Below are 26,259 nucleotides of genomic sequence, written 5' to 3'. Positions count from 1 at the left end.
AGGAAGGGAAGGTTCGTGGAGAGAAAATATAAACTGTGAGGGATAGGAGGAGAGAATTGAGAAGGGAAGGAAGGGAATGTTAGTCGAGAGAAAATATAAAGTGAGAGGGATAGGAGGAGAGAATTGAGAAGGGAAGGAAGGGAAGGTTAGTGGAGAGAAAATATAAACTGTGAGGGATAGGAGGAGAGAATTAAGAAGGGAAGGAAGGGAAGGTTCGTGGAGAGAAATCGGTTACCTGGTACATCATAGCTGTAGTCTCCATAGTATAGATCGTAATAGTAATCACTGTACTCCAGGAGTAGTGGATCTTTTCCATCCTGCTGAAGCCAGGCAGGAGGAACCTGGACCCAGAGAACCAGAACCAGGAACAGAAACATTCTTAGTTCCCTCAGCTCTACTCACATCCTAGATATAGGTTTAATATAAAGTCTATCTTTACTCATTTTATAGATATAGGTCTTGCTATATTTTCTTATATCCTATTTATATATAGATTTAATAACATGTCTAGTAAGGTTTACTAAAATCCTTCAGAAGTATAGGTTTAATATCAGGTTATCAGGTTTAGGTGCGCTCACATCCTAGATGCAGTCTTAATATTAGTATTAAATATTAGGTCTAGCTTGTACAGCTCAAATCCTTCAGATAAATAGGTTTAGCACTAATCCTATCTTTTATATGTAGAACAAATAATATTAGGTAAATATTTTTTATCTATCTGTAAATAAACAGTTCTTAGTTCTTAGCGAAAGTTTTCAGGCAAAGTTGGGTTCCCAAACTAGTATTTATGTAGAGTTTTAAGCTTTGAATTTCATTTTCCAAGCTACACGTAATTCTTTACATGTTTAAATATGCATATGCAGTTTAGAATTTTAGAGTTTTTGGAACAGTGTACAATGTCAATGCTATAATGCATATGTGAACTCAGACACCAAGTATATACTTACATACATATATGCTGGGGAAGTAAACCAGACAGTATTAGTGATGTTAAAAAATAGTTTTTATTTTATTCATGTTTATATTGAAAAATATTTATCTTATTCCAAGATTTTTGCAAGATCTTCAGATAATGGAAAGAGATATAACGAAAAACTATCTTGACAAAAAAAGACTTAGTAAAATCTCCTCAAGCGTTGGAAACCCTAATTGCAATGCTTATAGGATCCGTTTTTAAAATTAAAATGGAGGTGCGTGAATGATATCACACCAGTCAAAGAAGATTTAAATATATTTCTCATTTTTCATAATTAAAAAGTGTTGATGCAGGATTTGTTTAGAAACCAAATTTCAGGTTTTTCACTCACCCCTATGCATATTTTTGTATCCTGATTTGATAATGAATAAACATTAATGCATTAAAATAATATTAATATATTTGATTCAAGTTCATATTATAGGAAATAGGGAAAACTAAATGTTTACTGAATCCTAACCATTTTCTCACGGTTCTCAGTTATCAAACCAGTCCTGATTAAACATCTATCTATCTATCTAAATATCCTGATTAAAATCTATCTATCTATCTAAATATCCTGATTGAACATCTATCTATCTATCTAAATATCCTGATTAAACCCGTTTCTATAATCTATCTATCTAAATATCCTGATTAAACATCTATCTATCTATCAAAATGTCCTGATTAAACATCTATCTTTCTATCTAAATATCCTGATTAAACATCTATCTATCTATCTAAATATCCCAATTAAACATCTATCTATGTATCTAAATATCCTGATTAAACATCTATCTATCTATCTAAATGTCCTGATTTAACATCTACCTATCTATTTAAATATCCTGATTAAACATCTATCTATCTATCTAAATATCCTGATTAAACATCTATCTATCTATCTAAATATCCTAATTAAACATCTATCTATCTAAATATCCTGATTAAACCTGTATCTATTTTCTATCTATTTAGATCGGAACTTGTGTGTAGATATCGTTAATCTTTAATGTTCGATCTCAATATCCAATGTGGTCACTAGATTCGAGGATCAAAGCTTGATCCCTTAATTAAAGTTATGACATTAAGTTATCCCTGCAGGGTATGATTATCACAGAATGTTAAAGAGGAATTAAATTATTCCGTAGATCTGCAAAAGACATGGAGATCAAGGCTTCAAAAGTTCTAACTTCTGGGTTATCCTTATCAATCTATGACATGTATGGTTTAAACCTCGAAAATCCTAGAGACTTTTCTAAAATAATTAAAACATCAGTTTTCAGGCTTAACCCATGAGTAATTGGTACACACAACATTAACCCATGAGTAATTGGTACACACAACATTAACCCATTAGTAATTGGTACACACAACATTAACCCATGAGTAATTGGTACACCCAACATTAACCCATTAGTAATTGGTACACACAACATTAACCCATGAGTAATTGGTACACACAACATTAACCCATTAGTAATTGGTACACACAACATTAACCCATTAGTAAATGGTACACCCAACATTAACCCATTAGTAAATGGTACACCCAAAATTAACCCATTAGTAATTGGTACACACAACATTAACCCATGTGTAATTGGTACACACAACATTAACATCATTTCCATGTACTCTCCCTTAAAGGAATTGCTTTCCTTTTGAAAATACATTATAAGAGTTTTCATAATGATTTGATATTTATCAAATAAAAAAAACGGAAAATATAAAATCCATGATTATCTTGACATTAAGCGTCGTTAAATAAATATTTTAAAAACTGGAATAGTAAGTGTTATATAAACAATTTCGAACATTTTAGATTTTTCAAAACATCACACATTAAGGAATTGAGTTTTTGCCATTAACTCAAATTTTCTTATCCCTATATCTTTGCAACCTGATGGTGTAAACCTTTGTTATTTCAAACTTACATTTTTTTATCTAACATAATTCATAGTTGAAAATATTTAAAGTCTACGACATTGTGTTGCAGGTTACTGTGATCATAATTGTATGGAATAAAATGTGATAAAATAAAATGCATATTGCACATTTACATCTACTCCAAGCTGGAGATGATTTAATAATAATCTAAAATCAACCAAAATTGATTCATTTCTAATTATTTATTCATTAACACCGTCAAAACTATCAACCGTAGATATAATGATAAAATCTCAGAAAACAAATTATATTTAAATTGAATTTACAAGCGTAAATAAAATGTATAAAAGTCAAAAAAAAATTGCAAAAATATGTAAATGCACTTTTAGGACTACTACTAATAGCGAAATAATTGTCGTCCCAGTTCATTATATTCAGATGGATCTTATCCATATGAAGCCGAATATATTTGTTAGGTTTGACGTGGAGTTAAATTGATATATAAAAATACATATATGTATTTAAATATTTGTATAAAAATACATATATGTATGTAAATATTTGTATAAAAATACATATATGTATGTATATATTTGTATTTATTTATCATATCTCCTGATGTAGTTAAACTTAAAAGAATACGGTTTAAATTAATATACAGAAAATCAAAAAACTTGACTTTGACTTGATATACCTAATAGTAGTAGTTTGTTCCCCCCGGTGTGAACTAACGTGATGTTCTGCAACCAATTAGGTTGATGTTCTACGATTTATTTAATGATACAGATACTTTCGCGCGTAAAGATGAAAAGGTCGGATTTTGGATAAATTTCAGAATATTTTGTTGATTATTCAAGGTTCAGCAATCCTTCCTTTTCTAGGAGGTTGAGTGTGGTCAGAAGTTAAATAGGATCAACATATATTTACTTGATTTTCTTATCTATTAGTTTTTTAATATAATATCTGGTTGGTTGGGTAATTTTTATGTCTATCTATTTATAAATATCTAGTCTAGGATGAATATCTAGTCTAGGATGAATATCTAGTCTAGGATGAATATCTAGTCTAGGATGAATATCTACTCTAGGATGAATATCTAGTCTAGGATGAATATCTAGTCTAGGATGAATATCTACTCTAGGATGAATATCTAGTCTAGGATGAATATCTACCCGGATCCAAGATGATGCATCGGATAAAAATTCCTTGCGGAACCTGTGAAAGGATTATAAATGCCCCAGAGGTCACCCATCCAACCCAGGATGCTCGTCATGCATGCTTGAACCCTGTGGATAAATATAAGTATGGTGCAATGAACCTCAAGCTACCAAAAATAGTATACCAGTAAATTAATAAATATTGTAAAAGATTATTTTAAAAACTCTGAGTTTCTTTTTAAACCTGGTTTCAATTCGTGACATTATATATGTTACTGGTCGACATATGTTAGGGTTCAAGGTTGGGGAGTAGGATCAGGAGAAGGTTTGATAATATTTTGGTGCTCAGTTATAATTTGGACTTGTTTATCCTGTATAGTTCTAGCTTCAAGGATACACTAGGATTAATTAGCAAATTATCCAACTAATCTCTAAACGTGGACATGTGCGAAGTCTCATGGAGGCAATGTTTCTCTTTGTGGAGGTGGAGATTCAAAACTAGGTTTAAAATTAGAATTCTCTTCCCCCGTGAAACTATCCCTGACAGGCTCCGGATGAAGGTTTGTCTGCTCAGTTATAATACCTCGGAGAAATTTGACAATCTGCGCCTGATTGTTTCTAGGAGACTCCAACGCATCAAGAATTACCCTTGCGGCAGAGATCTCTGAGTGAACCAGGCGCTGCAGCCGGACATTGAGAGGTTCAAGACTAGGAGCAGGGTTGGTCTCTACTACAGGGACGAGTGGTGGAGGAGGAGGAGGAGAGGGAGAAGTGGTTTTCTGCTTCTTCCTCTTCTGTTCTCCAGGTTTTCTGCTCGGTTTCACGGAGTTCTCAACGTTTGGTGACTCTACACGGATAGATGTAGGATTTGATTCTGCATTCTCTAGAGTATAAAAAATGGTTTAATAACATCTGGAAATTTTAATAACTGTAATCATCCACTTAAACGCATATTGGTCATTTCTGGCTGCTGTATTCAATTAACGTCAAAACGGCTGAACCGATCAGGCCCAAATTTCTTGTGGGAACTCGAATGAACCCAGGGCAGGTTTAATGGACGGTCAAACTTGAAAAATCTTGCCCGGAAAAAAATATCGACATTAATTATAATTTAAAAAAAGCACAAATATGAATTGACTTTGCCACAAACTCTGATTTTCTAATCCTTATATCTTTGCAACCCATGATGTCGTAGACCTTAGATATTTCAAACTATTAATTCTAATAAATCAAATAATCTAAGTTTGCAATATTTAAGGTTTAAACCATTTCGTTGCAGAGATTTAGGAATTAGAAAATTTCAATGCAAAAAAGATTAAAATGGCAAAAAAATACCAAAAATGACCTTTTCATAAAAATATTGAATAAAATTATTTTTAATGTTTTGAAGAAAAGATATTTTTGATTTTGTAAGATTTACAATTTACCCTCCATTTAAATGAAATAAGAAACCAGATGGCTCGTTCATATAAACACATATGGGCCTTGTTTTTTAACAGGATACAGCAGAACCCCCCCCCCCTTCCTTGTAACACACAACCGACCCCCACCCCACCATCAAACACACGTATAACCCATTATTCTCTGCATAATCAAAAATAACTTTTCTAAATAGAAAAAAATATAATTTGCTAAAACTTGTTAAAGATGTTTGTAACACTGAACTTAAATGTATGAAGTAGAGATACCATTTCTAATGTACTATTCTGACAGTAAGCAAAATTTCAAGTGACCCTCCATGCAAAGTTTTCGAAATTGTAAACATTGATATCTAATTCATATTTAATCAGACAAAGCTTTTCAGCGTAACGTTGTAAATTGGGCATTGCCGTTAAGGGTCACTTGAAACTAGGCGTATACAGTCCTTAAATTTGAACGGTAAAAAATATTACTGTCACATGGTCAAAGAAAATTGCAAGCAAGCTTTCAGGGTTAACTACTGTATCTATTCTTTTATGGGAATTAAGATGTGCAAGGAAAATATTCTGAATTTGATTGGCTATTAAAAGTCTGGACGATAGTAAAAGAAGGGAGTATCTTAGTATCTTCATGTATTCCGGGTTCTCTAAGATTACTCTATAAGGAAACACAAGATAGCATGTTGTTCCGTGCACTCAGTGCACAAAATGTTAAAAATTTGGAAAAATGTGAAAAATTGCATTGGAGATTATGGGATGGGAGGTAGAGATTGGGGAGGATGGAGGATGGTGGAGTGAAAGAGGAAAAGGGTAGTGAAAAATCATGGCATGGAAAGAAATTGTGAGGGATAGTAGGAGAGAATTGAGAAGGGAAGGAAGGGAAGGTTAGTGGAGAGAAAATATAAACTGTGAAGGATAGGAGGAGAGAATTGAAAGGGGAGGAAGGGAAGGTTCGTGGAGAGAAAATATAAACTGTGAGGGATAGGAGGAGAGAATTGAGAAGGGAAGGAAGGGAAGGTTTCCCACCCACTTTTAAGCTGGCAGAACAAGACACTTCTAGACTTTAGTGTCGATCTTTGGCAGGGAGTGTAAATATATCCCCCTTGCACAATATGCATTGGAAATGTACGACAGGAAAAACAAATAAAAGAACAAATTTACTAAAATCCAATTATACTGAACCAATCAATGTGGTCTTTGTTAAACATCTTACACGACGCGGTGGGATGGGATGGAACAAGGATGTAAGGCAAGGAAAGTCATTTTAGAAGTGTACACATCTTTAGTACTGCAGTGTACTGTCTCTGGGCGCTAATTTAAACACAAGACGGATGTCGAAGCCTGACATGGGATCCACCATTCACATAAAAAATAAATGAAATATTCTGGTCATATGAAATTATTATGTGAATTATCAAAATTATCAAAATTTAATGCTTTTAACCTCCTCAGATACTAAACGAACACTGATGCATCTATTATTGTTTACAAATTCCGCCCAGACAGAACTGGTTTCAATATGTACGCAGAGTATACACAACCTTTCCTTGCATTACATTCTTGGGATGGAATATGTTTTCAAAGTTAACATTGCTTTTGGAAAAACTATAATCGCAACAAATGAAGTGAGACCCATAAAAGTGAAGAATCGGAAAACGACATTTAAGTCATTTTATGTGCATTTGATACTGTTAAAAAAGCAAATAGTTTTACCAGAAGTTATACGAGTCTTTAACCCTATATTTCAGTGGTATGTGATTATGTCAATACAATGAAGACGACTGTTTTTTTAAATTTTTTATTGTCAACAAGTTTTTTATAATTTCAAGTTTAAAAGTAAACAAAGAGAAGTTTATCTTGACTTCTTTGTATTCATACTGTTTAACAGGCTAAATGAAAATTTAAATCGAAAGTCGTCTTCATCGTATTTCCTATTGATATAATTGCCTAACACTATAGTAGAAGGACTAGTAAACATATATAATACTCCTGTAAAGAAAGAACCTATATTGAAGGGCACAGTAATGAATGTAGATGAGTTCTTCTAACTACTCCACTAAATATACCCAGACCACAATACAGAAGCAGTTCTTTGCGTATTCTCTGCTTGCTTATGATAGTTTAGTATTGTATCTTTTGTATTCTGTATCCTGTGTAGTGTTAATACTGTTCTGTATCCTGTGTAGAGTTAATACTGTACTGTATCCTGTGTAGTGTTAATACTGTTCTGTATCCTGTGTAGTGGTAATACTGTTCTGTATCCTGTGTAGAGTTAATACTGTTCTGTATTCTGTGTAGTGTTAATACTGTTCTGTATCCTGTGTAGTGTTAATACTGTTCTGTGTCCTGTGTAGTGTTATTACTGTTCTGTATCCTGTGTAGTGTTAATACTGTTCTGTATCCTGTGTAGAGATAATACTGTTCTGTATCCTGTGTAGTGTTAATACTGTTCTGTATCCTGTGTAGTATGTATCCATTGTATTATTTATATCCTGTTTATCCATACTGTTGTTTTATGGATCCAGCGTCCTGTTTTTTATGCATCCAATTTTAACATTTATTGTATCATGTTTATCTAGTTTATTATGTGTATCCAGCCTATCATTTTCATAAAGTTTTACTGTGTATCCTGTGTAACATGTGTATCCAGTGCATCCAATTTATTATATTTATCCTGTGTCTACAGTGCATGATGTGTATCCAGTGTATCCTGTGTATTATGTGGTATCCAATACATCCCGTTTTACTGTGTATCGTATCTAGTGAATCCAGTGTATCCTGTGTATTATGTGTATTCAGTGTATCATGTGTGTCTCATATTACTGTGTATTGTATTCAGTGTATCATGTGTATCCAGGGTGTGAATAATTGGATACAAAGTATGTATGTTAATATCTGCCCTATGCATGTGTTTGCATGTATCTATAGAACTCACATAAAGAACGTGTCCTGTACTCAGGGTCCATCCCAGAGTACATACATAGTTACAGAGTCCCACGCTACACTCATCACACGATCTAATACCTTCGTTCACGACTCAATCCAAATCCCGTATCTTTTCAGTATTCAGCTTATCATATCTTTCCGCCCATATCGGACACATGTGTTCGCTGTTTTTATAATAGAAAGGAACATATTGCGTCTTTATATACTTTTACTGTTCCATTAATTCCTTTAAACTGTTACGTTTATTTATACAGAATAAGTACACTGTTCCATCTCCATGAATTCCCAATCTACTATTTTCCTTGTTTCTGCTATATACTTTTTAAGAGTGCACGAGAATGAAACTTAGTTCATTTTTTTTAATTTATACAGAATAAGTACACTGTTCCATCTCCATGAATTCCCAATCTACTATTAAAGTTGGCCATGAATTCTGAGTGTTATAATTAACTATTTAAAAAATTTCTATTGTACTACTAAACTGTTCTATAGATTCCTACTTTCTACTAAACTGTTCCATGAATTCCTAGTGTACTCCTAAAATGTTCCATGAATTCCTTCTGTACTACTTTACTGTGCTATATGAATTTCAACTATACTACTAAATTGTTCCATGAATTCCTACTGTGCTACGAAACTGTTCCATGAATTCCTATCGTACAATAAACTGTTCCATGAATTCCTATATACTACTATGTACTACACTGTTCCGTGATATTGTACTGTATAAATGAACTGTGTTCAAATCTTCTATCAGACTAAGAATCCCAAATAAAAAGTGTTGTCGGAGAGTAGATTGTGATGATATATTCAGTTCTGGGTTGGGTAGATTCAGGTTTCCTGGGAAGAATGAAGACTAATATTTGACCTTGTCCCTGGTTAAGGTTCTCTTCATCCTAAACCCAACAAATCATCTCACACCCTAGGGGAAGCCAGGTGAGAGGGGGAAGCCAAGTAAGGCGGGGAGATGAAGGATGGGGGGGGGGAGAAAAGTACATTTAAAGATTTCTTGTAGCTCTTTCGTTGACTGTTCTTCCATATATTGTCTTTCTTATTTTCTTTATCCTGAAACGATATCAGGAGAAATATATTTATTTTGACAACTTCTTTATCATTTTCAATTGTAATCATTGATCAACAATTGGTTTAAATAAAAAACCCACAAACACATTTCTTGCCAAACTATTGATCTTTGATTTCAATATATATAAAATTGTTAATATTGATAATAAAAAGATAACTTATATTTCACATGTGTAAATGTGTTGAAATTGTGTGTAAGTATAGTTGTTATATTCATACAATCTATATATAAATTTGGCTTGTCTGTCTGGCTGTTTGTATCCAATAAACGTCAAAACGGCTGAACCGTTTGGGCCCAAATTTTTTGTGGGACATCACGTGACCACAGGGAAGGTTTATGAATGATAAAAATTAAAAAAATGTGTTTTAAAGGTTTTAAATTTTGTAAAAATAATTTAAATTCTTTAAAATCCGCGAATTCTTTTTTTAAATCCGCAAAATTTTTGTCTTCTTAGTTTTGAAATGTAAACAAAAAGAACATATTCACAATTTAAATAGAAGATGGGCGCAAAGCGCCCTAAAAGCCTAGTAGAAATAAATAACTTCTTTGTTTAGATACGTAAAGACAGATGAAGAAATTGAGTCTTTGTCACAAACTCTGATATTCTAATCTCTATATCTGTACAAACCAATCTATTAGACCTTATAGATATTTCATACAACTCTGTAAGATCAAATAATTTAAGTTTGAAATATCAAAGGTTTACACCCTAAAAATTCAAAATTATATGGATGCCAGAAAAAAGAAATTTGGACCCAAACGGTTTACCCTTTTTGGCGTTTATTTGATACAAACAAACAGAACGACAAACAGTCAAGCAAAGTACCTATCTATCTTTCAAGGGTTTTCAATTCTTAAAAGTTTGTGCACTTGCAGTATTCTTACTTAATGCGTACTTCAGCATGATTAAACATTAATATAGCAAACTCTTAATTTCCTTAATATTCACATATTTGAGCTTTAAACACTTGCAGGAGTATATTTGTTGGACATAGTTGAATATAAATTCCAGCAATAAAAACCCACACGGTGTCCGAGAATGTTGCAAAGGAATTCTGCTTTTCTAATACCTTTATCTTTAAACCCCAATGTCGTAGACCTTAGATATTTCAAACTATGAATTCTGACAGATCAATTAATCTCAGTTTAAAACATCAAAGGGTTACACCATCAGGTTACTAAGATATCGGGATTCAACTCCTTTGCCTCCATTAGTCCAGCCATTTTCATTTTTCTTTTATTTTTGGTATTAATCTCCCTTACCCTCCCCCTCCCCATCCAACCCCTGTGCAGTGTGTATAGATGCGACAACAAGTGAATTCCTTGGTAGTTGTACTATCTAGTATCTACACTCAACAGTTATCCAGCAGAATCCAAGAGAATCCGCTACGAAATACAAGGTTCATATTCATTTCTCAGAACTCCGACAAGGTTGAACCAGCCTTACACGAATAATTGTTATCATTCCCCAAACTCCTTAAATGGACTTTTTGTCGGGTTTCCGATTAAACAATGTGATCATTAAAATATACAATATGGGCATATATTCATCAAGTTTACACCTAACTATGTGTTAGCGCAACCAATAGTGTGGGGGGGGGGGTCATACAAAGTACGATATTTCATAATTACTATTTGCCATAGGGAGTCCAACTACACCAATATTTCTTTAACCTTAATCATTTAACTTCATAAATCCCTCATCCCGAAACTTTCACCTTAAAAGCTGTCATGTAGATTTTATTCTTTCATTGTCTAAAATATTCATTATCAACGTTCTTTTTTAAGATAAAGAAGATAATCTAATCATTGATACATATTTTCTGATTGTATCGACAAAGCTTACTTTACTCAGTCAATATAAAATTATCAAAGATAATTACATACCTGATTAACAACGGTACGCTTTGAACCTTTATATAAGTATCAATGAGTTTTTCTATCTTGACAAATTCTGTAAATTTTCTTCCTTGTTTCTGCTATATACTTTTTAAGAGTGCACGAGAATGAAACTTAGTTCATTTACGTTTATTTATACAGAATAAGTACACTGTTCCATCTCCATGAATTCCCAATCTACTATATAAGTTGGCCATGAATTCTGAGTGTTATAATTAACTATTTAAAAAATTTCTATTGTACTACTAAACTGTTCTATAGATTCCTACTTTCTACTAAACTGTTCCATGAATTCCTAGTGTACTCCTAAAATGTTCCATGAATTCCTTCTGTACTACTTTACTGTGCTATATGAATTTCAACTATACTACTAAATTGTTCCATGAATTCCTACTGTGCTACGAAACTGTTCCATGAATTCCTATCGTACAATAAACTGTTCCATGAATTCCTATATACTNCCCCCCCCTCCCCCCCAGAAAATGTTGATTATCTAACCTTCACTGTATTAAATCCTAAACAAAGAAACACTGTAGAGTGTAGATGCTAGATGAAATATGAAAATTTGAAACTATAAATGTATCAACGATAACTATATGATGGACTTGTATATAACACTAACCTTAAACCTTCACAATCTTTAAATCTGCTATTGTATTCTGAAGTAAACCCACATTTTTAAAGACGGCATGTCCAATTCACAACGGTACTCATGAAACCTTAAGCTAATCAATAATGTGGAAGATATTGTCGTTTTTTTGCTTGAAAAGTGTTTAATTCTAACACTCTGCAGTCTATTGTTTCTGAAGAAAGAAATGCGCAAGTAAACCTTGTATGGAGAAAACACATGATGAAAATGATCAGTTCTGAAAAACAAAAACATGAATATCTAATTCATACTTGATCAGACAAAGCGTTTAAGGGTACCACTGTGAATCGGACATTTTGAAATTTTAACTAAAATAATTGTTGTTTACTATCCTATCAGAGTTTGCATTTTTATACTGACTTAGACAATACTCCTGTTCATAACTGCTAATGTGAATCTATACATTATGCAATATACACAGTACACCTGCATACCTTACTCTAATAGATCTAATTGTTTTATTAGATTCTGTTATTTAATAAATGTGAAATAATTCTCATTGCTCGCTCATTTTATTATATCAGAGCTGAAAACTTTTGAATGGGATATCCTTAATCCTGATCGGATAATTAATCTGGAGATTAAAAATGAGTGGAGAACAAGCAATATTTAATCTGGAGATTAAGAAAAAGAGTGGATTAAGCGGTAATCCTGATATCCACCATTCTAAAGTTTTCAGCTCAGGTGGAACAATGCAAGGACATCTTTAATGATATCTTTTAGTTTACAATAATCTCACTGCTACATTTTATTCCTTCCTTCCTTCCTGTCTTTTTATCTTACTATAAACTCAAGATATTCGAAAAAAAGATTTATAACTTCTGAGGTTTATTTGATCAAAGAAAATTCATGCTTTTGAATATTTAAGGTCTACGACATCGGGTTTCAAAGATGTAAGAATTCGAAAATGTTTATAGTTCCTTTAAACTATAGGAAAGAGGATATATCTGATTGTCACTCAAACAAATTTTGGGCGTTTAAATCACTTTTGTTGGTCATTTTCGGCTTAAAGATATAAATCAAACATGGTAAATTCATAAGGAAAATGTTGTTACCTCGCTTAAACCCTTTCCACTCCCCTTATTGAATAAAGGGATTGGTGACCCATTAAGAATGCACATGGGGTATGAAGTGTGCTTTCAAATAGGTGAACAGTCTCTTATAATACTAACAAATCTGGTCCTAATTGTATCCACATAGTTTCATGACAGAGTTAAACTTATTTTTATGATAATGAACCCTGGAATTAAATCTAGGGTTCATCATGAGAAGATGTGAGGAAGAATATAAACCTAGGTATAGTGTATGTATATATAAGATACTAGGCTTAAACACCCGCTTCGCGCCCATTTTAATTGTAATAATATTTATTGCTGGCGTATTTTATTTGTACATTTTAAGATAATAAATAATTTGATTGATAGTTTTACTTTAAGTGTCAAGATCTAATTTTTTCTTGTTGTAATCTTACTAAACTTTGATCGGACTTTATATTTGATCGGTTCAGCCGTTTTTACGTTTATTTGATACAAACAGACAGACAAACAAATATACATATATATTTACTTATTCTCCCTTATATCTATGTATTGTATATACCTGCGACGTGGATATAAATGATATTTACAGCTTGGTTTTATAATCACATATGTTCACAGTTTGTTATACCTTGAATCCAGGGTCGGCGGGGGACTTCACAGGATAAACCTTGGGATGAGACTGCTCAGTGAAGATGTTGCGCGAGCGCGCTAAGACGAGCGCGCGCGCCAACACTTCCGGTCAAAGGATCCACATCTCAATACATTCATTATTCAAATATTTTCGGAGAAGCTTAAGGTGTCAAGATTCGAACCAATTCTACTCAATTTATAATATTAAAATAGGTTTGAATCGTGCAGCTTATCTTTATAATTTGATAATCGATACAAAGACCTGAATTATCTCACTTAACTCTATTCAGATTCTGACTTTTTCATATTTTAATACACATTAAAGACGTCTTATCAAATTAACGTCCCTGAAATCTAAATCTTAGACATTTCTAAACACTACTTTATATTTTAACTATCTTCTCAAATGCTTTCCCAAAAATGAAGAGATTCTTAAATCTGTTTATAGATTCTTAACACCCTGCTCTAAGCCCACCCCTTTGAGAGGTTCCAATTATCTTTCTCATCTCACATGCTACTACTGTATTTGTTACTGATACAGACCCGATGGTTTAAACTGTTTACCATTAAATCCGTAACATTTTTCAACCTTGATTCAGTTTCCAGGGTGGGATACGTGTAGAATTTAATCTCATAAATGTTATGAGTCATTTACACATAAACATTAACCATATACTAGAGATAGATCCATATTTAGGATGAAAATCAATCCGACCCCAGCAGGGACAAGATCCGACACATTCTACTCAGGAATATTCAAGTATCTGGTAGATTTCAGCAAGATATCACTGGACTCAACCAACAATTTAGATGTCTCTTTTTAGAATAAAAACTAGCTGAAGAACCCGGCGTTGTCCGTGGTATTTCAAAAACTCTTTACAGAAAATGACCTCCTTTATATATAGAGCTCATACGAGGGATAAGCCACACATAAAAAGTTACCAAGAGGGGGGCGGCGGAGGGGGGAGGAGTTCAAGCCACAAATTCTAATTTTCAATATCTTTGCCACCTTATGTGCACTGAGAACCTTTAATATTTTAAACTTCGACTTTTCATATGGAAGAAAATGCTTTGAACTGGCAAAGGTATTCGACATGGGATTGCAAAGATGATTAGATTTTGTGGCGAGTTTTCAGTTTGTTTAACATTGGCCGTCTAAGGGTTAAATACATACAAACACACAAATATATATTCCATGCACTGCTTTTCATGTATATATGATTAATTTAAGAATTAGTATTTATAATATATATAATTTTAGGTATAACTTTGAATGATATGATAAGTGTGTGAACTTTTATTGATAATAATAGAGCCCCCTTTCCCATATATAATTCTCAGAACTCACATATTCCGAAAAACAACTCAAAGAGCTCACATCTTCCGAAAAACAACTCACAAAATTTGTTTTAAAAAAGTTAAATTTTTGCGATTTGCTTTTATGTTTGACCCTGTAAAACTATTTTATTTAAAATTATTTTAAAAGTAATTTATAAAGAAAGTTATAAAAATAAAATGTTCTTCCTAAAAAAATGCAGAATAACTGAGAATCTTAGGACTTTATAAATGACATTTCTTAACGAAATTCGGTCTCAGTTAGGTAAACTGTATAAAATGTATGTTCGTAAGTAAATATTTAACAATTTTGGTTTGGATAAAAATAATAATAATAATACAAACCTAATTTATTCAAGTTAACCATTCATCGGTTGAAAAATAACTATTATAATAGTAGAGCGTAAATATAAGAATAGCCTGAGGTTCACCCCGTGCCCTGCAGACCTGTGTTAACATGAATCTTCAATCTTCATGTTTGCAAATTTTGTTCAGCCCACAAATTGCAGGGTTTATTGTTGCTGTAGGTTTATGATGAGGATATTTGCATGCTTAATATTTGGTTGTATAGAGTTGATGTCCTGGGATAGGAAAATATCTTCCGGAGATATCGTGATTCCTAGTCTCAGGATATATTTAGATATATAAGAATGAATTTATTGGATATATGTATATATTCAACCTTATGGTAGGTTGGTAGATAGGTTGACTGTAGGGTGTATGGATCTTGTTGGTAGATACGTAGGGTGTATGAATCTTAAATCTCAAGGTAGGTTGGTAGATAGGTAGGGTGTATGGATCTTAAATCTCAAGGTAGGTTTGTAGATACGTAGGGTGTATGAATCTTAAATCTCAAGGTAGTTTGGTAGATAGGTAGGGTGTATGGATCTTAAATCTCAAGGTAGGTTTGTAGATAGGTAGGGTGTATGGATCTTAAATCTCAAGGTAGGTTTGTAGATAGGTAGAGTGTATGGATCTTAAATCTCAAGGTATGTTAGTAGATACGTAGGGTGTATGGATCTTAAATCTCAAGGTAGGTAGTATAACATAGTAAGGGTTCTTAAATCTCAAGGTAGGTTGGTAGGGTAGTGTGTGTGGATCTTATATCTCATGGTAGGTTGGTAGGGTTGTGTGTGTGGATCTTAAATCTCAAGGTAGACTGGTAGATAGGTATGGATCTTAAATCTCAATGTAGGTTGTCAGGTAGAGAGGGTGGATGGATTTTCCCTAAGGTCTGATGTTTTTGCGGAGGAAACTGAAGTATTCCTAATTTAAGTATGAAAAAAAAAATACTGGATAAGATTGAATTAATAGATATTTATTAAATTTGTTTACAAATTAACATATTTTTAATATAAGCAATCAAGGAACTTGTATCATGATCGATTTTTTAGTTTCTATTGTTGTTTCTTTTTAAATTTTAAAAAATTTTTTTCATTCATTTAACTTTTTTAAATGTGCGAACAAAAAAGTTAATCTAAGATGAAAAGAGTTTCTGGCTTTAATCTAAATGAATTTTATTAAAAGAAATTGAGTTTTTGCCACAAACTCTGATTTTTCAATTCATATCTTTGGAACCTAATGTCGTAGACCTTAGATATTTCAAACTGTGAATTCTGTCAGATCATAAAATTAAAGTCTGAAATATCAAAGTTTTACACCATCAAGTTGCAAAGATTTAGAGATTAGATAATTTGAGTTTGTGAATTTTTAACTAATTTTAAAAAAATCTGAAATAAAGTTTAGAACTTTTTTCAATATCTTACATATATTAACCTGTTAATTTTCCGCAGGTTGATAACAACAGTAAATTATAAATTAAACATTTTAGAGATAAACATGGACAATTTACAAGGTGTCCCACAAAACATGACAGTTGGTAAATAGTTTAGAATGTCTTCTTCCATAATTTGTTAAGCTTTTTAATACCAAAGACAATAATAAAAATATCATATAGGAGTCATATTATAGTAAAATTAACTTCAAAGTAAAATATATTTGAGCAAAAGATTTTTTAAACGAAATAAACTGCAAACACCCTTTAATATCTAATACAGTGTATGGAAGAAGACATTCAAAACTATTTATCAACTGTCATGTTTCGTGGGACACCCTGTAACATATACAAACAGGATAGAAATGATTAACATTAAAAGGTTGCTGTTATTTAGATGGTAAGTTTTGTTCCAGTAAGCATCGGGCGTACATCTTTAAAAACCGTAATTATTGTCGTCTTTCTGTCAATTTAGAAATTTATTGAATTCTGAATTTTTAAATGTCATAAATTTGAAATTATAAAATCCTTAGCGGCATTCTTATTTTATAAAAGAACAAGGACGAAAATACTTCCGTTGGAAATCCTATAAACAGTAAATTCATCATCTATGGACGGCCATGCAAATCTAATTCTGTAATCCGTTATCCGCTCTGGACTAATCCTTCAGTTCACACCCGTGCAATATACGTAATAAAATGTGTAATGAATATGCAAACCAATCGTGAATTGTTAAATGAAATGTCAGAATAATAGATTTGTTTCACATCAGGGTTTTGGCAGGGGTTGAACAAGATTTTCTGGCTCCATACACACATATACTTCTCTACACCCGGAGTCAAGTTCGATATAAAATCTGAATTGACAGATATAATCACTGAATTCAGATTTAACACCGGAAAAGAATTATTATACAACAGTTACGATAATATTAGAGATATTAGTCATAAAATATGAAAAAATTAAATATGTATAATTAGGTTCATCTTTAGCTATAATTACATACGTAAATAAATATGCACCGGGAAGGATGAGTGTATGTACATTGTACACTGCATGCAATGTAAGGAACTGAGTTCTTGCTACAAACTCTTATTTTGTTCTTGCAAAGAGTCCGAAATTAGAAAATTTGAGTTTGTGTCCAGAACTTAGTACATAAAATCACTGTTGAGGAGTTAAAGAAATAATTATGATATATATTCGTAATGTAAATATACAGGGTTACCCATAAAAGGATGAGATCGTGAAGACGACTTCAATCTTTCAAGATTTGACGATCCAAGATTAATTTTAGTCTTCTGCTCAGAAAATAGGCTTCAAATAGCTTATCAAATGATTTTGCAAGAAAAAGAAAGAAGTTTACAGTTGCAGGGAATTATGAATAAAAGGAAACAGACAATATAAATTTCGTATAGTCGTCTCTGAAGTCTCATCATTTGTGGGTAACCCTGTATGTCAATTTAGAGTCTCAGTGGAAACGTTTAAAGTTTATCTTTAGTCTGCATGTAGACGGTAGTTTTGTAAAAGACCTAATATTTACATTTGCAAATGTATGTAAATTTGCCACTTTTGGAACTGTCCAGAAGTTTCTTAAATCATTTAGGATTTGGTGATGCCTTTCAGGGGTCGAGCGTTGCGGCTCGGGAGCAAATTAAAAACAAATAGAAGTAAGATCTTGACTAAACCATGGCAAACGATGGTAACTATAGAAAGGATGACAGCTAGTAGAAAGGTATACAGCTAATAGAAAGGTAGACAGCTAGTAGAAAGGTAGACAGCTAGTAGAAAGGTAGACAGCTCGTAGAAAGGTAGACAGCTACTAGAAAGGTAGACAGNCCTACGTTAACTCAAAACAAATTGCTTAGACCTTCTTGAGAGCTGAACTAATATGCTACCACGTAACCTCGTAACCCTAGAGTTACGCTCTTCCATCTTCTATTAATCAAATGGGAGAATTAACAAAACATTTTTGATCGTAATACAAATGTTTAGGTTTATTTTTTCGTTGCCGTAGCTACATGAAGTATGTCTTTGTCTGGAACTCTAAATAAAAATCATTATTAAATATTTATCAAAAAGGGGCGCTTTAAAAAAATGGCGAAGCTACGGCAAACTTTTAGAAAAAATTGTCTTTAAAATATAGTGGTCAGCGTTTATATCAATACAATGAAGACGACTTTTATATACCTGGAATGATTGCTGGGTGAAGGTTGCGGATGATCTTCTCTGGGTTGTCCTGGATTCCGTTCTACTGCTCAACCCACCAAAGCCAGCCTGACAAGAGTTAAAATTAGGAGTTCATCCAATTATCTTTTATTTTACACTTAATAGGACTGTACTTAGTTATAAAATAACTCACAAAACATTTAAATTTCATCTTTAACATGACAATTCAAATTATATAAGTTGGTGTTTTAAAAATATTTGAATACAATTCAAAAATCCTCATTTAAGGCACTTTAGACGTAATTTCAAGTGACCCTGTATATGTGGAGTGGCAGGTCCGATTCACAGTGGTTCTGTTTAAACCTTTAAATGATCATCGACGGGGAAGAGATTCTTGTTTTGCTTGTTAAAAATGGTGTAACAACTTGAGTGTTGTACATTGTGTACAGTGTATACTTAACACAGTTGAATTCACATATTTTAAACTAGAACCATGTTTTTCATATCGTGGTATTTTACATATCACCGAATATATGATCCGTGTCCGAATTTAATGAATTTAAGCCGCGTCTCAAATCCCCCAAAAAACGGTTTCAATTGAGCGCCGGCTTAGATATTGAAAAATTTAATACAATTTTAAGTGGAACCAACCATATTTGAGCTGCGGCTCAAATTCTTTTAACTCGGTCTCCGGATAGATTAATTATAGATGGACAACTTTCTTGAAAAAAATATATCTTTAGTCTTCGTCCTTCAATTTTGCTGTAAACCTAATAGATAAGCTGTTTATCCCCTTTTTGTAGGTTTCCATCCTAACAATTTCAAACCCTTTTTATCTCAAAAAATGCTACTCATCAGATTTGCTTGAAACCTGTTTTGAAATCAGCTAAACCTTTATTTTCCATTTCTAAACCAATTTTTCGGGGTAATTTTTATTCAAACCTAAAACCTAAATTTGTCATGCGTGTTATAATTGATGTCCAACGTTTTATCTGAAAATTCGAATAAAAATATAAATTTTTCGTCACTTCATCTTAGAAACTAAATAAGGATATTTTTGATTTTCAACAATTAAGAGCATTTCTTCGGTAAAAATAAGGATAACTAAGTAATCCTTCCAAAGATTTAGATAGGGTTCCGCTGTTAATCTAACACTCCACTCCACTAATGGAGGTTCACTTGAAATTACTTCTATATGTACAGTCGCTTAACTGAGGATTTTTGAATTGTACCCAAAATATTTTCGAAAATGACATTTTATTTACTTCTTAACGTCACAAAAAGGAATTTAAATGTTCAGTGAGGCATTTATCGACGACATCATTATGTTGTATTTGTAAAACAAGTTGAGTCTTATTTTTACTGAGCCGGCGATTTAAAAAATTCAAGAAAATACGACTCGGGTCTAAGCTGTTGTTGAGCCTTATTTACGGCTCGGGCTTTCGGATTTAAGTTGCATCTATTTTTCAACAGAATTTAGTTCATAAAACCGGTCTAATGTTGTATTTGGCGGATTTTCATAGTTGGAATTGGTGCATTCCGGGTTTTGATGAGAATAAGACCCAACATTGAGCCTTATTCTTCACTAAAACCAACCAAGGTCGGTTTTATTTTCATTGGGCCTAACTCCTTAAGTCGAGCCTAAGATCTCGCAGCTGTCAATCACGTGACACAAGCTGTCGTCAGAGTTGGGTCTAAGATTGGGTCTTAAAGCTGCGTTTAAGGAATTAAGACTCGAGCCGAAGCTTTTAAATCGCGGGCTCAGATTATACAACTCTTCTTTTGATGGAAAACAAGCAATAACGTTGAGTAAAAAATGTTTCTATATTTAAAATTAAACATAACTGCAACGCTTTTAAACCTTAGCTTTGGGTTTTAATCATTTTTAACAAAAGATTTTTTGAAGTTTAAAACAAAGTATATATTGTATATTGTATTGTGTACAGGGTATATTTAAGCAAAAACAATATTTTTCTACTCTTGGGCCGGAAGTTAAAGGGCGAAAGTCGAATCAATGCAAATATGCTTGAAAGGTAAATTATATATATGAATATATGAATATATATATTTAACCTAACAAGGAACACAGAAAATATATCGTTCTAGACTTGCCAGGTGGATATCTATAGGTTAAAGAAAAGGTTGGTAGGTTGAGGAGAAGGTTGGTAGGTTGAGGAGAAGGTTGGTAGGTCGAGGAGAAGGTTGGTAGGTTGAGGGGAAGGTTGGTAGGTAGAGGAGAAGGTTTGTAGGTTGAGGAGAAGGTTGGTAGGTTGAGGAGAAGGTTGGTAGGTAGAGGAGAAGGTTTGTAGGTTGAGGAGAAGGTTGGTAGGTCGAGGAGAAGGTTGGTAGGTTGAGGGGAAGGTTGGTAGGTAGAGGAGAAGGTTTGTAGGTTGAGGAGAAAGTTGGTAGGTCGAAGAGAAGGTTGGTAGGTTGAGGCGAAGGTTGGTAGGTTTAGGGGAAGGTTGGTAGGTTGAGGAAAAGGTTGGTAGGTTTAGGGGAAGATTGATAGGTTGATGAAAAGGTTGGTAGGTTTAGGGGAAGGTTGATAGGTTGATGAGAATGTTAGTAGGTTGAGGAGAAGGTTGATAGGTGGAGAAGAGAATGGTGGGTTGATGAGAAGGTTGGTAGTTTAAGTATATCCTACCGAAATACTAGAAGATGGATAAGAGGGAGGAAAGGAAAGAGGTGTCATGCTTCTTCTGCTGTGTCGGTCAGTGTGCCCGGCTGAGTAGCTGCTAGTATAACTACCTTGTGTACTGTTGCTATACCTGAACAATTCAAATCTAACTGTTAAAACTAAAATACCGTTTTTGACAATTAACGGAGGATTCCGTTAATAAACGGCAAAAACCGTTAATTTTGAAATCTTCAGGAAAAAGATGTCCAAGTGGATTTGTTTTTAAATACCACTGGTGCCGTTAACGATTTTTAAAGTATCTTTCGTAAAAGTTCAGTTCTTTGCCCTGAACGAAAGGACTTCTGAAAATTTTTGAACGATTTGATCTAATCCCAAACTTTCTCTGAAAAGTCTAAAAGACGGAGTTTAAAAAGAATACAGTATCAATGTATCAGTGTGCACTGTGCATCTATCTCTCTAACCTACGTTAACTCAAAACAAATTGCTTAGACCTTCTTGAGAGCTGAACTAATATGCTACCACGTAACCTCGTAACCCTAGAGTTACGCTCTTCCATCTTCTATAAATCAAATGGGAGAAAACAAAACATTTTTGATCGTAATACAAATGTTTAGGTTTATTTTTTCGTTTGATCTGCAAATCATTTAGAATGTATTCTCGGAACACATTCCCATGGACTAGGATAGGGTTAACAGAATACAGTTAATCCTTCTCATCTCTGACCTTCTATACAAATAAGGATCAAACTATTATTACATGCAGTGAATGTATAACACTGCAGCAAAAAGTTTTCATGTTTTGCTATCATTCCTTTAACGTAATCCGTTCATGTTTAGAATACTGTCCATTATGGTATGTACGGTCTAATTGGATTTTAATAATAAAAAGTGAGTATTCTGTATTATAATTTTACTATTTCATGCAGTACGACACTAAGCCTACAATTAGTCCTGTTTAGAGTTTTGTATATAATCGTATACCTAGATGGAGGTTTAGTATGACATCCTAGATCAGCGTAGGATCCAAAAGGAAGGTAGAGAGAGGATTCTCTGGCAGGAGGAGCAGGTGCCCGAACCTCCCTGCTCACAGACCTATCCCTCCTGTATCCGTACTCCTTCCTACCCATAGTAGGTGTAGTAACCCTTGCATCGATTACTTTTGGCGGTTGTGGGTTCGGTATCCGATCAATGTTCGGCAAACACGCCATCTCGCGGGTTTTGCCGCAAACCAAGTTGAACCTGGAGGCGGACATCTTGACAGATCCACTCGGGGTCATGGAGCGCATAAACCTACTGGGTCGCGACATTATTCTGTAAACTATATATTTTTAGAGCATAACTTGAGAATAATTAGGAAAAGGAGAATTGTAGTTGTTGATATTAGAGTTTAATTGCGAACCCGGAGACATTTATAGAATTCCTGGATTCCCGGCACACTCCGGGTACTAACACGTGACACAGGCGGGCTTAAAGATTAAACCTATTCGTGTCTCTTAATACGGGGTTTAATAGGAAACAGGAAATAAACTGACATTTCCTCAATATATATATAAACACACGCGGAATCTTTCTTCTATTCTTCTTCATACAATCTTTAAAGGAAAGCTGCAGGTTTATGCTGTAGGACATTTAATTTTTAGAATTTAAAGAAAAATCTTCTTCTTAGTATTTGTAATTTTTTTTTATCTGTTTAACAAGTTATCTCAGTGGAAAATTTGTACAAAACTTTAATGAAATATAAATATAAGTATTTTTGTCATCATGAAATAATCTGTAATTCTCCTAATACCCTTAAATTGGAGACATAATAACATAAACTTAAACATTACCCTCTTAATTCAAGTTTGAATAGGTATATGTTATTCAAAAATAGTATTAAATAAGGTACAATGTATCACTGTTAAAAATTTTGGCATGTTTCAGTTTGTGAATTCCAGATTTTGACTATATATTGTAAAAGTTGACAATCTAAAGTTTAAAAGCATTTACTTGGATTAAGTTTAAAAAAATTTAAGCTTTTTCCGGTATTCCTAGTAGTCAGGGAAGTCAGGTACTCTGTCCCTCCGTAATCTATAGCTGTGAAGACTGGGTAAATGTTAAATGAAGTGTAAACTTGAAAATAGAAACAGATACTTGTAGACCTTAATTAATTATACAATTTACCCCTGCTCAACAATTCTTATACTGGAAGAAAGGGGTTTGTTTTGTGTATTACCAGCGTATAAATGATATTTTGTAACGATTAACTTTAAAAAATTGAGAGTTGTGACGTGCCCTTGGTTCATTTAACGTTAAAACGGCTGAACCGATTTGGCCAAAGATAAGATCAGGATTTTAAAAAAATTAAAGTATTTTGAATTTTCCTGACTTTTTTATGATTTATTCAGATTTTTTAGCAAAATATTGTCGTGTTATTGTTTTAAATGAACAATTGATTAATTTTAACTTAAGAAAACAATTAATAAGGCAAGGTGCGGTGACACATGACATAAAATTTTAAATGAAAATCAATATCAATTATTTTTTTCAATCGTTAAAAAACTGATATTCATCGAACAAGGAAGGATGAGATGATTTTCATTAATTAAACCTATGCTTCACTGTATATCTGTATATCTGTATATATCTATTAATGGGTAAAGACTACTCTATTGTGTGAGAAGGTAGGAGTTGACCGACGCCCTGACCTCACAGTGGAAAGCTGGACTCATGAACCTCATGTATTCACTCATTGTTTAATCATTATTCACAATAGGTATATAAATCAAACATGATTCAAACTAAATAGAATCACAAGGGGGGGGGGGCGGCCTAGCTCTCAGTAAGAAAGTTCGGAATGTAGTAGTTTTCGATGGATTAGGATGGTTCAGAATAGTAAGAGATGGATTAGGATGGTTCAGAATAGTAAGAGATGAATTAGGATGGTTCAGAATAGTAAGAGATGGATTTGGATGGTTCAGAATAGTAAGAGATGGATTAGGATGGTTCAGAATAGTAAGAAATGGATTAGGATGGTTCAGAATAGTAAGAGATGGATTAGGATGGTTCAGAATAGTAAGAGATGGATTAGGATGGTTCAGAATAGTAAGAGATGAATTTGGATGGTTCAGAACAGTTAGAAGCAAGTTAGGATTTGAGTGGTTTAGTCTATGATGGGTTAGGGTAGTTTATAACAGTTCCCAATAGATAAAGGTAATTCACAACAATTCCCGACGGATAAGGGTGGTTTATAATCTATCACGATGAATAAGGGTAGTTCGTAACAATTCCCGATGGATTAGGGTGGTTCATAACAACAGTTCCCGATGGATTAGGGTGGTTCATAACAACAGTTTCCGATGGATTATGGTGGTTCATAACAACAGTTCCCGATGGATTAGGGTGGTTAATAACAACAGTTCCCGATGGATTAGGGTAGTTCATAACAACAGTTCCATGGATTAGGGTGGTTCATAACAACAGTTCCATGGATAAGGGTGGTTCATAACAACAGTTCCATGGATTAGGGTGGTTCATAACAACAGTTCCCGATGGATTATGGTGGTTCATAACAACAGTTCCCGATGGATTAGGGTGGTTCGGTTCATAACAACAGTTCCATGGATTAGGGTGGTTCATAACAACAGTTCCCGATGGATTATGGTGGTTCATAACAACAGTTCCCGATGGATTAGGGAGGTTCATAACAACAGTTCCCGATGGATTAGGGTGGTTCATAACAACAGTTCACGCTTGATTAGGGTGGTTCATAACAACAGTTCACGCTTGATTAGGGTGGTTCATAACAACAGTTCCCGATGGATTAGGGTGGTTCATAACAATAGTTCCCGATGGATTAGGGTGGTTCATAACAACAGTTCACGCTTAATTAGGGTGGTTCATAACATCAGTCCCGATGGATTAGGGAGGTTCATAACAACAGTTCCCGATGGATTAGGGTGGTTCATAACAACAGTTCCCGATGGATTCGGGTGGTTCATAACAACAGTTCCCGATGGATTAGGGTGGTTCATAACAACAGTTCCCGATGGATTAGGGGGTTCCGAAAATTTCCCTTTGTATTTTCAACTGACAAATATGTTGACAGTAGGGAAATATTTTCAGGCATTCATAACATTTCTTGTAAAGTTCTAAATTTCTAACAAATCAATTATTTTTTAAGCAAAGCTAACAACAAGTCTATCTTACAGGATCATGAGCAGTATTCATGATTAAAATATTTTATTATTGTTGCTTTTCAAAAGAAATCCCTGTTCAAAGGACGTACAAAATAGGAATTCTGTCCGGAATTTTTTGTTTAAACTAGTCTTGGGGATTGAAGGGATTCAGATTTGAAGAGGCTATAGAAAAATTTAAATCTTTTTTGCTTTCAAGGTTTACTTTGACCTGGCTGTTCGTTGCTATTTTTGTTTGAATAAAAAAATGCTAAATGCCTATACCGGGCTAAAAGTTTTTGTTGCTCAAAAAAACTCCAATAATCACTTAAAAATGGGTCTTTACGTACACTGCACACTACACAATTGCTGTGTTTCATGTTTATTAGACAACTAATTCATCTGTATGTAAAGTCTTAAAGTACTATAGTATCTTTCAACTGGATGTATTAGGGTCATGGACGTATATTATATATATTGTCTGTAGTCATTTTCACCGAGCTACAGAAAATAGATCCCGAC

General features: G+C 33.5%; 1 protein-coding gene and 1 long non-coding RNA gene across 2 annotated transcripts; both read right to left on the bottom strand.

Moving 5' to 3' along the window:
* Positions 1–90: 90 nt before the first annotated feature.
* On the bottom strand, positions 91–14,264 carry LOC111702450 (uncharacterized). The gene is made up of 3 exons (XR_002765405.1): positions 14,236–14,264; positions 13,670–13,795; positions 91–405 (listed from the first exon to the last, which is right to left on the bottom strand). It is a non-coding gene; the product is annotated as an uncharacterized LOC111702450 (long non-coding RNA).
* A 4,454-nt stretch (positions 14,265–18,718) lies between these two features.
* LOC111702459 (uncharacterized) lies at positions 18,719–22,919 on the bottom strand. The gene is made up of 4 exons (XM_023474151.1): positions 22,565–22,919; positions 21,591–21,714; positions 18,968–19,054; positions 18,719–18,823 (listed from the first exon to the last, which is right to left on the bottom strand). The coding sequence occupies exons 1-4, from the start codon at positions 22,888–22,890 to the stop codon at positions 18,719–18,721; spliced, it is 642 nt and encodes a 213-aa protein (XP_023329919.1). The 5' UTR covers positions 22,891–22,919.
* Between the last annotated feature and the right edge of the window lie 3,340 nt (positions 22,920–26,259).

Source organism: Eurytemora carolleeae, unplaced genomic scaffold (genome assembly GCF_000591075.1).
Source record: "Eurytemora carolleeae unplaced genomic scaffold, Eaff_2.0 scaffold278, whole genome shotgun sequence".
Taxonomy (NCBI): domain Eukaryota; kingdom Metazoa; phylum Arthropoda; class Copepoda; order Calanoida; family Temoridae; genus Eurytemora; species Eurytemora carolleeae.
This window is presented reverse-complemented; position numbering and strand designations above follow the sequence as displayed.

Coding starts and splice junctions, on each gene's coding strand:
- LOC111702459 (XM_023474151.1), bottom strand. CDS start 22,890: ATGTCGCGACCCAGTAGGTTTATGCGCTCCATGACCCCGAGTGGATCT. Junction 21,715..22,564: donor CATACTAAACCTCCATCTAG/GTATACGATTAT, acceptor TGAATTGTTCAG/GTATAGCAACAGTACACAAG. Junction 19,055..21,590: donor ATCCATCTTCTAGTATTTCG/GTAGGATATACT, acceptor AACTCTTGTCAG/GCTGGCTTTGGTGGGTTGAG.